Source organism: Cryptosporidium ubiquitum, assembly GCF_001865345.1.
Source record: "Cryptosporidium ubiquitum isolate 39726 chromosome Unknown contig_4, whole genome shotgun sequence".
NCBI classification, from domain to species: domain Eukaryota; phylum Apicomplexa; class Conoidasida; order Eucoccidiorida; family Cryptosporidiidae; genus Cryptosporidium; species Cryptosporidium ubiquitum.
Genome location: NW_021639820.1, coordinates 1 through 13,917, shown reverse-complemented (window position 1 = coordinate 13,917; position 13,917 = coordinate 1). Strand labels below are relative to the sequence as shown.

General features: G+C 32.6%; 7 protein-coding genes across 7 annotated transcripts; 5 read left to right on the top strand and 2 right to left on the bottom strand.

Annotated features, from left to right (window-relative positions):
* Positions 1 to 91: 91 nt before the first annotated feature.
* On the top strand, positions 92 to 2,704 carry cubi_02143 (Na+ H+ and K+ H+ antiporter; the record flags this gene model as incomplete). Its single annotated transcript, XM_029019155.1, has 1 exon — positions 92 to 2,704. One exon carries the CDS (start codon positions 92 to 94, stop codon positions 2,702 to 2,704), a length of 2,613 nt encoding a protein of 870 aa, XP_028874276.1.
* A 384-nt stretch (positions 2,705 to 3,088) lies between these two features.
* cubi_02142 (uncharacterized protein) lies at positions 3,089 to 4,534 on the bottom strand (the record flags this gene model as incomplete). Its single annotated transcript, XM_029019154.1, has 1 exon — positions 3,089 to 4,534. One exon carries the CDS (start codon positions 4,532 to 4,534, stop codon positions 3,089 to 3,091), a length of 1,446 nt encoding a protein of 481 aa, XP_028874275.1.
* A 761-nt stretch (positions 4,535 to 5,295) lies between these two features.
* On the top strand, positions 5,296 to 6,153 carry cubi_02141 (uncharacterized protein; the record flags this gene model as incomplete). Its single annotated transcript, XM_029019153.1, has 1 exon — positions 5,296 to 6,153. The coding sequence occupies one exon, from the start codon at positions 5,296 to 5,298 to the stop codon at positions 6,151 to 6,153; it is 858 nt and encodes a 285-aa protein (XP_028874274.1).
* Positions 6,154 to 6,260: 107 nt separating this feature from the next.
* Positions 6,261 to 7,190, bottom strand: cubi_02140 (leucine rich repeat-containing protein; the record flags this gene model as incomplete). Its single annotated transcript, XM_029019152.1, has 1 exon — positions 6,261 to 7,190. The coding sequence occupies one exon, from the start codon at positions 7,188 to 7,190 to the stop codon at positions 6,261 to 6,263; it is 930 nt and encodes a 309-aa protein (XP_028874273.1).
* A 546-nt stretch (positions 7,191 to 7,736) lies between these two features.
* On the top strand, positions 7,737 to 10,073 carry cubi_02139 (uncharacterized protein; the record flags this gene model as incomplete). The annotated part of the gene is made up of 1 exon (XM_029019151.1): positions 7,737 to 10,073. The coding sequence occupies one exon, from the start codon at positions 7,737 to 7,739 to the stop codon at positions 10,071 to 10,073; it is 2,337 nt and encodes a 778-aa protein (XP_028874272.1).
* Positions 10,074 to 10,767: 694 nt separating this feature from the next.
* On the top strand, positions 10,768 to 12,102 carry cubi_02138 (RPD3 HD1 histone deacetylase; the record flags this gene model as incomplete). Its single annotated transcript, XM_029019150.1, has 1 exon — positions 10,768 to 12,102. The coding sequence occupies one exon, from the start codon at positions 10,768 to 10,770 to the stop codon at positions 12,100 to 12,102; it is 1,335 nt and encodes a 444-aa protein (XP_028874271.1).
* A 324-nt stretch (positions 12,103 to 12,426) lies between these two features.
* On the top strand, positions 12,427 to 13,725 carry cubi_02137 (uncharacterized protein; the record flags this gene model as incomplete). Its single annotated transcript, XM_029019149.1, has 1 exon — positions 12,427 to 13,725. One exon carries the CDS (start codon positions 12,427 to 12,429, stop codon positions 13,723 to 13,725), a length of 1,299 nt encoding a protein of 432 aa, XP_028874270.1.
* Positions 13,726 to 13,917: the final 192 nt, after the last annotated feature.

Here is a 13,917-nt window from a genome sequence, read left to right as displayed (position 1 = left end):
CCTACAAACTTTCCTTTGTTTTATTTGGCCAGACTTTTTTCCTATTCATTTCCCTTCTCCATAATATTTATTCTCACTTTAACCTGAATAAATGGAGCAAACAAGTATTTTTCCTCCTGAAGTTACAGGAGAACAAGTTATGACAATAGTCTGCTTGTTTGGAATTTGTGCACCGTCTTCAGCACTTTTGGAATCATTTTTTGGGCATAGAACTATATTTAATGGGAAAATTCGTCTTCCTCTTAGTGTTGTATTATTTGGATATGGAATTCTCATGGATTATGTACTCCGAACTTTTAATTTTGGCATTTTTAGTATGGCAATAAAACATGCGGAATCAATGCATCCTAATATTATATTCTCTATTTTACTTCCAATATGTCTTTATGAATCATCTTCACAACTGAATTACCACATTTTTAAACGTAATCTTATCTCTTCTGTACTGTTAGCACTTCCAGGTGTTGTCGTCTCAATGATTCTAACTACATTCTTCATGTACTATTTTGTTGGAGGAATCTTTGATTGGACATGTTCACTTTTAATCAGTTCCATTCTTTCAGCTACTGATCCTGTAGCTGTTATTGCATCTCTTCATCAGCTTAATGCACCTGATAAACTTGCATCATTGGTGGATGGTGAATCATTATTAAATGATGGAGCTGCCGTTGTTTTCTTTCAACTTTGCAAAAACATTCTTTTGAACAGAATTATGGAACCCTCATTAATTTTAACTTCTGGCTGGATATTTATTAGATGTGCACTAGGTGGTCCAATACTTGGTTTTCTTTTTGGATGGGGAGTATATTTATTCTTAAAGGTTGCACAACCCACTAATGATGTTCAAGCTCTTATTGCAATTTCCATAGTTTACACTTTGTTCTTTCTTAGTGAATTAATTCACTCATCAGGAGTTCTAGCAGTAGTCTCTTATGGAGTTTTTATGTCTTCAAGAAAAGCAGCATTATTTAAGCCTAAGGCACAAGAAATACATAATACAATAATTCATTTTATCGGAAAGCTTGGAAACCATATGATTTTCTTGTTAGCTGGAATAGTTAGTGCAAGGCTTTTTAGGCCTTATATTGAAAACACAAATATGCTTTTAAATCTTTTCCTACTATTCACAGCTTTATGTGTAATTCGAGGAATTATGGTGTTTGTGTTATCCCCCCTTTTAACTAGAATTGGCTATGGACTAACAATTAAAGAAGCGATCATTTTAATTTGGGGTGGACTTAGAGGTGGAGTTTCTCTGGCTCTTGCAATGAGCTTAGAGTCTGAAGATTACATTGACTCAGAACTAAAAGGACAAATAGCATTTTACGTAGCAGGTACCGTATTATTAACATTATTAATTAACGGTACAACTGTCGAGTTTATATATAAAAAACTCCAGTTATATACAACTCCTAAATTTCATAGGATGTTTTTTAAAAAAGTAATGAAGTCTATTAATGAGGAGTACAGATTGGTAGTAAATGACCAGATCCGCAAACATTGGTTCTTTAATGCTCATCCAGGGCTTCTTGAGCTTTGTGATACTTTTATTCCCAATGTAATAGATGCCAAAATGACTGAAACAGGAGAAATTATACTTTCTAGTCAACTTTCTCAACATACATTTATTAAAAACATTAAGTCAGTGTCCATACAACTTGTAATGCAGGATCCTACAAGTCCAATTGATTATGATTCAAATAAGTATTTAAATCAAAGAACTTTGTCGTGTTTAACTAAGGATGATGAGTTTGAAGATAGGTTTATCAAAGAATTGGATATTAATAATAATCAATTTGAAAGTAATTCTTACAAAACTAGCTCAAACAATTTCTTGGGTGCTAAAACTGAGGATAATCAAACAATTCTTTTGATTAATTCAATTCCTATTTCAAATTATACAAATAATGACAGTTCTTCCATATCAACTTTAAAGAGAGAAAGTCTTATTTCTGATACTTCTAAGAGCAAAATAGGAAGGCATGTATACATTGGACAAATGGTTTTGAGCACAGTATGGCAATCATATGATCTTCTTTTTAAGAATCATGTAATTTCTGGTGCAGCTTTGGTTATACTTAAGAAAGCTATTTCAAAAGTTTTTTATTCTTGTGAGGAGCTTAATTTACCAATTCATTTCGCATTTTCAAGTGAGTGGGATTCTATCAGAAATCAATTATGGATCTGCAAAGAAAATCTATTAACTGATGGAAAGGCTCTTACTCTTTCAAGTGAGTTACTTAACGAATACAATCAGAAGAATATTTCAAGTACTCTTTGTTTACCTTCCTTCATTAACTATTATAGAAATAAGGCAAAGTCAAAGAATCTTTTCCTTGATATTGAAGTTCTTTTTTCTTTTATTACTGCAAGAGTTGATTTACTAGAGCATGATTTCCATGAACTTCAATCATATCTTGGCTCTTCTAGCATTCAGCTTTTCCAGAACCAAATAATTGAGGCACAACAGTATCTCGATCTTCTTTTATGTTACTCTCAAGAACAATATAACGTTGCTATTTCTCATATTTCAGTTAATATGCTCTTTAATGCTCTTAGAGACTCAATGAAGGTACTTGTTAAATCCAGACTTTTGCTAGAAGAAGATGAAGAAAAACTTCTTGCTCTCTGTGAAGACAGAAGATTTATTTTCAGTTTTTCTCTTTCAAGAGAAGTTATTAATGAATACACTCCAGAAAACTAATATATACATAGTTTTATACCTATTTAGAAATAAATATAATTAAGTTTTTCAGTAGATAAATGGGGGAATTTTCTTTTATGTTTGTTTTATTATGTATTGACTTTTTACAAATAAATATTATTTTATTCATTAGTCTTTATATTGGCATGCACAGATATTTGCATGCTAAGGGGCACAAATTTACACGTCATTTTCCACATAGTCAAAATTAAATAATTAAGGAAAGTCAGGTATCTTATAACTGATAATTGAAAGATCTCAAGCATAACAGGAAGTAATTATACTGTTAGAATTAAAGGGGAAAATAGCAATTGAAGTAAATTAATAGTAATTACGACAATAACTCGTACTTCCTAGTTTCTAACTACTTGGACAAAAAAAAACTTAGAGCTCATCACGAGACTCTTTTTCCTGAGGGAAGGAGGAATGCTCCTTAATGAATTCCTTGAAGGCTTCAACAGTTCTTTTTCCGTCATAAGGAATTGGAGTTCTGGTTCCGGCCTTGACAAATAAGATAGTCGGGAAAGCTCTTGGGCTGAAACCTTCATATGGAATATCGTTTTGTGGTCCGTTGATCTTTGCAATCACTACCTTGTCGTTGTCCTTGTACTCTTCTCCGAGCTGGTTGTAAATTGGCTCGAGGTTTTTGCAGTGTCCACACCATTGGGCATAGATTTCCAAGAGAACGTCCTTGTCACTTCTAAAAACGATTTCCTCGAAAGTCTTTCCAACAACAACGGTAACTGGACCAGATTGTTCAGCTGGGATTGGCTCAGACTTAATGCTGAGTTCATGTTTACCCTCAGAAACTTGCTTCATAAATTCCTTCAATGGTTCAACCGAGTCAAATTTAGCTGGGCCATACATGTATCTAATTGATGGAACATTAACGCTCTGAATAACAAGACCTGGGAAGTTTTCAATCAAGAGATGTTGAGTGGCGTGGGAACCAAACTGCTCAGTATCAAGAAATACGAAGGCATATTTCTCTCTGTAATCAGCTGCAACCTTTCTAATATTTGCAGCATATTTAGCGAAGTCTTCATTGGTACCACAGAACCAGGCGGTGTAACCTTCTCTTGACATATAGAGTGAGTAGTTCTCGGCGCTAATTGCAGAGAATAATGGGACATTCATTATGGAAATCTTGGCTTCCAACTCTTCAACAGTCTTTGGCATTGGGAGAGATACTGGGTCTTCATCCTTATGTAAGACCTCGAGTTTTTGATCACCAGCTTGGAAGAATGCAATGAAGGCATAGTTGTGTTCACGGTGACCATTGGCAACCTTCTCGAATACAGCATACTCAGCTGAGTCTTTAGAAGTGAATCTTCCAACAAAGGCTGAGGAAGAAGAGGCAAAAATAGTCTTGATAGCATCTTCAGACTCTGCAATCTGAACTGCTGGTCCAGTCAACTTCTTAATATACTTGATAAATGCATCCTTGCTTCTTGCTCCTGAATAATTCTGAACATTATCAATACCGGTGAAGAACTTGATGGTTGGGTATCCGCTAACACCATGTTGTTGTGCAAGTTCCATATTCTCAGTTGCATCAACACTACCACAGAAAACTGGAGGAGATAGCTTTGAGATCTCAGCACAAGTTGCCTTGAATTCTGGCTCCAAAGCGGTACAGTGGCCACACCATGGGGCGAAGAAAGTGATAAGTACGTGGCTCTTGCTCTTTACGAAGTCCTCAAAATTTGATGAAGTTAAGGAAGTGATGTGTTCTGAGATAAAGTGAGCTTCATCCCCACCCAAAACTACCTTAGAAAGACAAGAAAAACCTAAAAATGCTGCTGAAATTAAGCTTTTTACTCCGATCATCTTTTGTTTATATAATTCAAATAATAATTAATATCTCAACGGGCTTATGCCTCTAAAAAAAATGGATTCCCCTCACTTTACAGTTTGACCTGAATCTTAATATCTTGCCAATGATATATATTATTTTCTTTTTATTTTATCAATATCAATAACTTATTATGTCTCTCTGTCTCCTTAATCACTTTATCGCTCCCCCCTCACTCTAATACTTCCCCACGTAATTATATTACCGCAAAACCCTGCATATTGTTGTGGCGGGCTGACAATACATAATTCTTCAAATTGTTAAACTAAAAACTCTAACCAATTAGAAGTTAACGATATCTCTCGTTTGTTCAATATTAGAAAGATAAATTCAACTCTTAAGTTATCTTTACTTGTAAGTATATTGAATTTCTTTTATAAGCTAGTCTACTAGAGTCTAAAATAAGATTTCCTATTTGCTATCAGTGTAAGGTTGTATGTAGAATTCTCTATTTATTTCTCACTTTTTGGTGTTTTTAGTATTTTTGTGTGTGCTACAAAATAAATAGATTCAGAACATTGAATAAATATGAAAATTATACACATTATTTATTAAGTTGCTTAAGAAATCAATTTGGGACATTTTTTTTTTAATAGAAAATTGCTTTCCCTCAATTTTTTCCCCTATTGTTCTGAAAAATTATTTAAATGGCGGCAAACAATTATGATAATTGTTTAAATAAAATTAATGTACTAGTTCGGTTTGTCACAATTAAGCCTTATATTTTCTCATACAAATGAAACAAGTTTCATTTGTGTTATTGTTATGTTTATTTTTTTATCAGTTAGATAAATTACATGCAGAAGTAATTTATGCTGTGAATTGTGGGGGCCCAAGGCACTTCTCAGAGTCCGAGAATATTTTGTACGAAGAAGACAATGGATATAATGGAGGCATCAGCACAGATGCAGGGAAACAGCTATCTCCATTTCCGTATGTGGAAGATGACTTTGTATATCAATCTGAAAGATATAGTACTGAGAAAACCCTACAATACATGATTAAATTGGACAAATTAACTCCTGGTAAATTTACTATAGTATTAAAGTTCAGTGAAGTCCACTTTAAAGAAGCAGGAATGAAAGTCTTTAGTATAGCTGTTGGGAATGTACTATTCAAACAACATTTTGATATATATAAGGAAGTAGGATTTGGCGTACCTATGGAGGAGTACATTGAGTGTATGTTTGATGGTGAAAATATTTCTGTGCATGGAATGAACGTTACTCAGGGATACTCAAAAGAGGAGAAACTACTGATTTTGGCAATGTTTAAACAGGAAGATAATCCTAAAATTAATGCAATCGTCGTATACAAAGGAGGTCAAAATGAAATTCCAAAAATTCAAAGGCCAAAGGCCAAAATTTCAATAGAAAGCATTCTTCAAAAGATTAATAAAGATGGTCAAACCCCAGATGCTTCAAATAATCACATATACCTTATAGACGAGCCTCTTTTCACTGTTAAAGAATTAAATATTTCTGACTCTTTATATAACTTAATATCAACAATTCCTGGAATCATTATTTTTCTAATTATTTCAGTGGCAACTTTAAGAATAGGTGTGATACTATCGAGCCATCTGTACGATTAAAAATTCTAAAGTTAACAAACACTAATATGGACTGATTAAAATTTAAAATTAAACAAATATGTTAGGCATTCTAGCTCCAACCATATAAACTCATATTTATCTAATATTTAGACTTTTTTACTAATCGTCTTGTTTAAAGAATTGGATTTACTTTTATTTGGGTTTTTTCTATATTTATTCTTATTGCTTTTCTTGTTATTTGTTCTGTTTTGTTTACTGGGTTTCGCAATAAAACTCCCATTCAATGAATCCAAAGATGTCAACTTTTCCTTAATCAAATTTAGAATATTTAATGAATTTGACTTGTCACAGGTACCATCTGTTGTGATACATGGATTTTTGGAAATATTTAATGATTTTAATTTTGTTAAACTTAATAAAGGTTCTATTTCAGTAATATAATTGTGGCCAAGCTCAAGAATCTTTATATTACCCATATAAGCTATGTCTGGGGATAATGAAAGAATTTTGTTATTATTAAGTCTTAGCTCCTGAATCATATTAAAATTTAAGCTGAATGGGAATTGTTTAAGACAATTATTTGAAAGGCTCATCTTTTTGAGCTTTTGACAGTGATTCTTGGGAACCTCAATTTCATTAGCCTCGTTATGAGATAAAATTACAGTTTCAAGCTCTTTGAAACAGCTAAGGTCAGGAATATGTCTAATTTTATTATGATTAGCAATTAAAACTTTAAGAGATTTCTGAAGGCCTGGACTCTTACATAAACTTTCTATAGACTTAATACCATTATTACTTATATTTAAAATTCTTACATTCTCAAGTTTACAAATATCATCTACCGAAGTTAAATTATTGTTACTCAGATTTATGTCCGTTAAGTTCCAACAATATTTAAGGAATGAAATCGATTCCAAATTATTTTTTGAAACATCTATCTTCCTCAAATTCTTTGCTTGTGTAAGTTCTTCAATACCTGTGATTTCAAGTTCTCTCAACTTTAACTCCTGAGAACCTAAAATATCCCCATTAGGGACATACTTTGAAAGCTCAATAATTGATAAGAACTTGCTCATTAGTTCACAGAAATTATTACCGAATTTTAAAATCCTTTATATTCACGTTTGCTTAAATAAATTCCCTCCTTTTTATCTATCAGATTTAAACTGAATGCCTACTTTGTTTAGTCAAAAGTATCCAAAGGGGATAGTATCAAATCCAATGATACTTAGATTTTATCTCTATGCCAATATTTCTGTAGAATTTAAGTATCAGGTTTCTCACCAATAAAAACACAAACAACCTGAATAATCATGAAATAGAATCAAACCTTAAGTATCCTTATTTTTACTATCCTTGCCTTATTACCTCGTTTTTTACTTACAAATTACGATGCATAAAGACCTGTAGACAAGACGCCGAGCTTTGAATTTTTTGGGTATAGGATGACAATAAGGCAAAATAGGATATAAAAAAAAAGAGTATTTTAGAAAAAAGGTGCAAACTTTTGTACGGATTAAGGCTGGAAAGGAAGGACTCGTAGAAACAACAAATTCATATAGAAGTTGTGTTCAAATTATATACATTGCAATAACTTAATTTCGAGTTGAAGAGTAGATTTTATGTTAAGAAAGGCTCCTAATAAGCATTCAGAAAGTAATGAAGAAAGTAAAAAGACTTCTGTTTCCAGCAAGGGTTCAGAGGAGTTCTTTAGATCTCCTTCAGTGGTTGGACAAGAAATAAAGAAGGAAGAGGAGGAGGAAGAAGAAGAGGAAGATCCACGTAATATATGGCTAAGACTATTTTTACCAGATTGGTCTCCTTTGGGCGGATTTTTTGTAATAATTGTTGCAGTTGGAGTTTCGATTACATATTTGAAGAAGATTGGTGATGAAAATCCATTTACCTATCCCCTTTTTATCCTTTTTTTGGATTTGTTTACTTACATTGTGATAATGTGCTCAAGGCATATTATTGCTTTATATACTCTGTCTAGATTTGGAGAAGGAAGATTTTTTGCAGCATTATCTGGATCTCTAGATCCAGAGCTAGTATATTGTATTTGGTCGACATTATGTTTAGTATTAACAATGGGAGAAGTGAATACAATAATAGATACTTCATTAGGTATTGAACCGGTCCATACATATACTTTAAAATGGTTTGACAATGTATTGCCTTCTCTAAAGATTCCAAAGGTACCTTGGGATTTAATTCAATGTTCTCATATTGCAATTTTGATTATGACAGTAAGAAGACTTTTACTTGCAATTGTAACATTTTACTTTAGGTTAGATTTTATTATGAGCATAAATCCGCAAGTCTCACAATTCCTAAGGCAATACTCACTTTTGAGAAGGATAGATACAAAGCTTTACTTAATTAAACCTTACATTCAGAAAAAAGATTTTCTTTTATATTCAACTGGGATGGAATTACCTAACAAATCCAACTTTCCCCAAATTTATGATCCAAAATCACCAAATAGAGTCACTACAAATAATATACCTAATGTTCCAGCCATGCTTTTGGATAATAACATTGACCATACAGCAAAAAGCTCATCTGAAAATTGGCTGGCTCTTCAGTTTATTAAACAATACAATGTTTCCATTTATATTGATGATGATAAATATGAAATTAGAACTAAACAACAAGCAAGAGATTTTGCAAAGATTATCTTCTACGACATCCTACAACATTTACATGCTATTATGCTTTACCATTATATTGGAGGAACTGACCATGTTAAGCCTCATAAAGAACCCCAATTAAGATCAGATACTTATTCAATTATAGGAGATGATACATTTTGTCATGCATTAATAGATTTCGAAGAGAGACATGATGTTAAAGGTACTGATTTCAAAAATGAAGATTATTCAAGTAATAAAGGTGCTTTTGGGGCTTTTGGAAGTAGGAGGGGCTCAAAGTATAAGAACTATAACATTCAACCAAAGAATGTGGAGGAGCAACATAATTATGACAACCATTCCAGTGTTAATAATAACTTTAGCAATGAAAGATCGCAGACTCAAGGTGATAACAAGAACAGAAACCAGTCTTTACCTACTACTCTTCCGAATTCAGTACTTGATATTTTATACGACAAACCTCTGGGAGATTTAATTAAACAAATAGATACAGCAAGGCGTGGACAAATTACTGAAGAAGAATGGGTTAGATTTTGCGTTGGAATTTATGATAGTAGAAAGAAGATCTTGCGTGCTGCATCTAGTCAGGAAGGTATTGTTCAAGTATTCAGGAGAATGATTTCAATTTTTTCATGGTTTTTCACGGGAATCGTTATTCTTCTTATGGTTGGAATTAATGTCAATACATTGGTTATTTCCGGAGCTGCTATTATATCATCCCTTTCCGTTGGTCTTTCTTATATTTACTCAAATTTTTTCTCTGCAGTAATTTTTGTAATATTTCTTAATCCATATAATGTTGGCGACAGGATTAGAGTAAATAACGGAGGTGCAATGATAGTAAAAAAAATTGAAACATTTTATACGGAGTTTCATACTGTATTTGAGGCACCAGTACTTATTCCACACTCCTGGTTATCTTCGCAAATGATATATAATGAGAGCAGAAGCAAATGTTGTTCTTCTGAAATCCAGTTTTTAATTTCGGATACTACATCTCCATTTTCTATAGAAGCTCTAGCCTCAGCAGTACAGGAATATATATCCGTTAGACCTTCGGAATTTGTTGCATCCAATTTTTGGTGTGGTATCAATGCAATACAGCCCGGGCATTCGGCTACCGTTTATATGTGGATTACTAATACCGATCCGTTTCATAACAGAAGAAAGCTTTTAATAAGCAAAAGCAAACTTCTACTCTTTATTCTTCATACTTTGAGACAATTAGGGATTCAATATACTCTACCAGTTAGTAGGGTCAGAATTGAAAATGACTTCAATAATCACCTTTCTAATAGCAACTAGTTTGCTACATTTCCATAATCCCAATGTGGAGATTAGAGTTTATTATATACATTATTGCTTTTATGATTCGATCCACATGAGAAATAAATCCAATTTTCTTTGGATGACTTAATAAATTTAAATTTTCAGTGGCATTTTATTAGAAATTCTCTATTTTCTATTCGCCTAATTCTAATATTTGTAGCTACGACTTTTTTAGATATCACTACTTAATTAGAACAGACAAACCATTCTGAGTCTAATCGACATTTTTAGTTAAAAAAAATGGACCTACTGAAGTTATTTTCAAAAAAAATAGGAAACAAAATAATATGTAACAATTATGAATTTGTTGTCACTTTTTCCAAAAATATTGATTTTTTATAAAAAGTAAAATTATATAGTAATCTACATTTAATAAAATAAAGGGCGCCAACTTAAAAATTGACAATTTGTCACAATTAACTAAAATTCCAACTTTAAAACTGAAACACTTAGGTTTAAACACAAGAATTAAAGTATTAGTGTAATATTGTATTCAAGGAGTGTAGTATCTATCGATAAAAAATTTTCAAAGCTATAAAAGTGGCATTCCCACTAATTGCTCTTAATGCTAATTAGAATTTGCTATTTAAAAAATAGTAATTTATGTGTTAAAACTGATAAATAATAAATAATTGGTCTTTCAAATAATATTGTGGGAATATCTTGAAAGATGGCAAAGAGAGTTTCTTACTTTTATGACGGAGACATAGGAAGTTATTATTATGGTCCTGGTCACCCAATGAAACCTCAAAGAATTAGAATGGCTCACAACCTAATCCTTTCATACGACCTATATAAGCATATGGAGATTTACAAACCGCACAAGTCTCCACATAGTGAGTTGATCTATTTTCACGAGGAAGACTATGTAAATTTTCTTTCTAGCATTAATCCTGACAACTCCAAAGACTTCGGGCTTCAGCTAAAAAGATTTAATCTTGGAGAGACAACCGATTGCCCAGTTTTTGATGGTCTCTTTGAGTTTCAACAAATTTGTGCCGGTGGCAGTATTGATGGAGCCTATAAATTAAATAACGAACAATCTGACATTTGTATTAACTGGAGTGGCGGACTTCACCACGCAAAAAGATCTGAAGCTAGCGGATTCTGCTACATCAACGATATAGTTTTGGGAATTTTGGAGTTGCTTAAATATCATGCTAGGGTTATGTATATTGATATAGATGTACATCACGGAGACGGGGTGGAAGAAGCTTTCTACCTTTCGCATAGGGTACTTACGGTTTCCTTTCACAAATTTGGAGAATTTTTCCCAGGTACTGGTGATATCACAGATATTGGAGTTGCTCAAGGGAAATATTACAGTGTTAATGTACCGCTAAACGATGGTATTGATGATCATTCATTTTTATCATTATTTAAACCCATTATTAGTAAGTGTGTTGAAGTATACAGGCCAGGTGCAATAGTTCTTCAATGTGGAGCTGATTCTGTAAGAGGAGACAGACTTGGTCGTTTTAATCTATCAATTAAGGGTCATGCAGAATGTGTAGAATTCTGCAAGAAATTCAATATCCCCCTGCTTATACTTGGTGGTGGAGGTTATACAATAAGAAATGTTGCAAGAACATGGACATATGAAACTGCTACAATTTTAGATAGAACTGATCTAATTTCGGATGATATACCATTGAATGATTATTACGACTACTTTGGACCAGATTTTAAGCTTCATATACCTCCTCTTAACCTACAAAATATGAATTCTCAAGAACACCTAGAAAAAATCAAAGCAAAAGTTATTGATAACTTAAAATATCTAGAGCACGCCCCAGGCGTAGAATTTGCCTATGTTCCGTCGGATTTCTTTGATAGAGAAGCTTCAAACCTCCAAAAACAAGATGAAGAGGAGCGAGAAGAGGAACTTTCATCCTGGCAAGGAGGAGGAAGGGCTGCGGGGAGCGTGGATAATCAATGCAGCTATAACGAAAAACCTAAATCATCTAAAAAATTACAAAAAGAACACCCTTCTGAATTTTATTAATTTTTTCTTTACTTTCATGTGTTTTTTTAATTAAAACCTTCTTGTCACTTTGGCGCCAAAGCTATGGCTGTCATTGTTTTTTTAGTACAAATTTCTGTCAAACTATTATGAGGGGCAATAGGAACAACATAATCCAATTCTCAGATAAATAGAAATTTCTGTGGAAAGTTGAAGGTGACAATTAAAAGGCTATTTCAATAGTTATCATTCTATTAGTTAAGACTCTTCTCAATAAAGAGGGGGTTTCTTTATATTAAAAAACAGAAAATTCGGTCATTTAACTTGTAAACAGCATCAAAAAAATTTGTACTTCTTATTATTAAAATGCAAACAATATTCGGAAATCAGCTTGTTAAGGGAATTTTCCTGATTAATTTTATCAAGTATTTACTTTATTTGTATGTAGATTTCAGACAAAAGAAATGTTATGAAATCAAAGAGGTTCCAAAATATATATTAGAGGCTTATAAAGATTGTGGAGAACTTTCCAATAAAGAATTTAAGAAATCCCAATCGTACAGCAATTCTAAAATGGTATTTGGAATAATTAACAGAGCTGTCACTTTTTTTATTAATTGGGTATTCGTATTTTATGTCATATACCCATTAATGTGGGAACTTATTTACACAAAAATTACCTCAAATGAATATTTCTCATCTTTATTATTTTGTGCAGCAGTGATATTATTAGATTATCCGATCAGTCTTGCCTTTCACCTTTATTACACCTTTGTTCTGGAAGAAAAGTATGGTTTTAATAACTCTACATTGAAAATCTATATAATGGACCAAATAAAGTCAGGAATTTTAATTACTGTATTTGGAGTTGTTCTGATTCCTCTACTGATATATATTGCTAACAATACAGGTAAATACTTTTATGTATATATAGCTCTCGTACAGTTTGCTTTTATATTCATTATTTCAATAATATATCCGATTATTATTGTCCCTATTTTTAATAAACTTACTCCCGTTGAGGATAAAGAACTTGCAGAAAAAATTGGCGTTCTTTGCAAAGATGTTAAGTTTCCACTGAAGAATTTATATCAAATGGATGCTTCGCTTAGATCTAACCATGGAAATGCATTCTTTTCAGGAGCATTTAAGTCAAAATCCATTATTTTGTATGACACCATTCTCGATTTTCCTAAAGATGAAATTGTTGCCATTATAGGACATGAAATAGGTCATTGGAAAAATTGGGATAACTACAAATTGCTTTTCTTCTCTTTCATCCAAACTTTTGCAACTCTTTTCATTTTCCACCTAACATTTTCTTGGGATGAACTTTACTTATCATTTGGATTTTCTTTAGACCCAAAACTCGGAGGTAGAAATTTAATTCTATCTCTTCTTGTATTCTCCTATGTATTGAGTCCTTTCAGCTCAATTTTTGAAATTCTCCATTCTATTATGTCTCAACATGCAGAGTACAAAGCTGATGAATTTTCATTCAATCTTGGGTTTGGAGACTTTCTTGCAAATTCACTATTTAGACTCTCAAAGAAATCAAGTTCTTGCATGATTTTTGACCCAATTTATAGTTTTATTCACCTATCTCATCCTAGTGTCTGCGACAGAATAGTCAACCTAAAAAAATTGAAAGATAGAAAGAACTAGCAACACTCATATCTTAATATTTCTTACTATTTCATAAATTTCTACTAAAAACTAAATAACCCAGATTCTAGGTCGCTACTAGACTCTAATTATTTGAATTGTTTCTTTTCTACAAATCCTCTTGGCCCTAATTCATTATTTTGGTGGTGGAGGTGGAGGTGGAGGTGGAGGTGGAGGTGGAGGTGGAGGTGG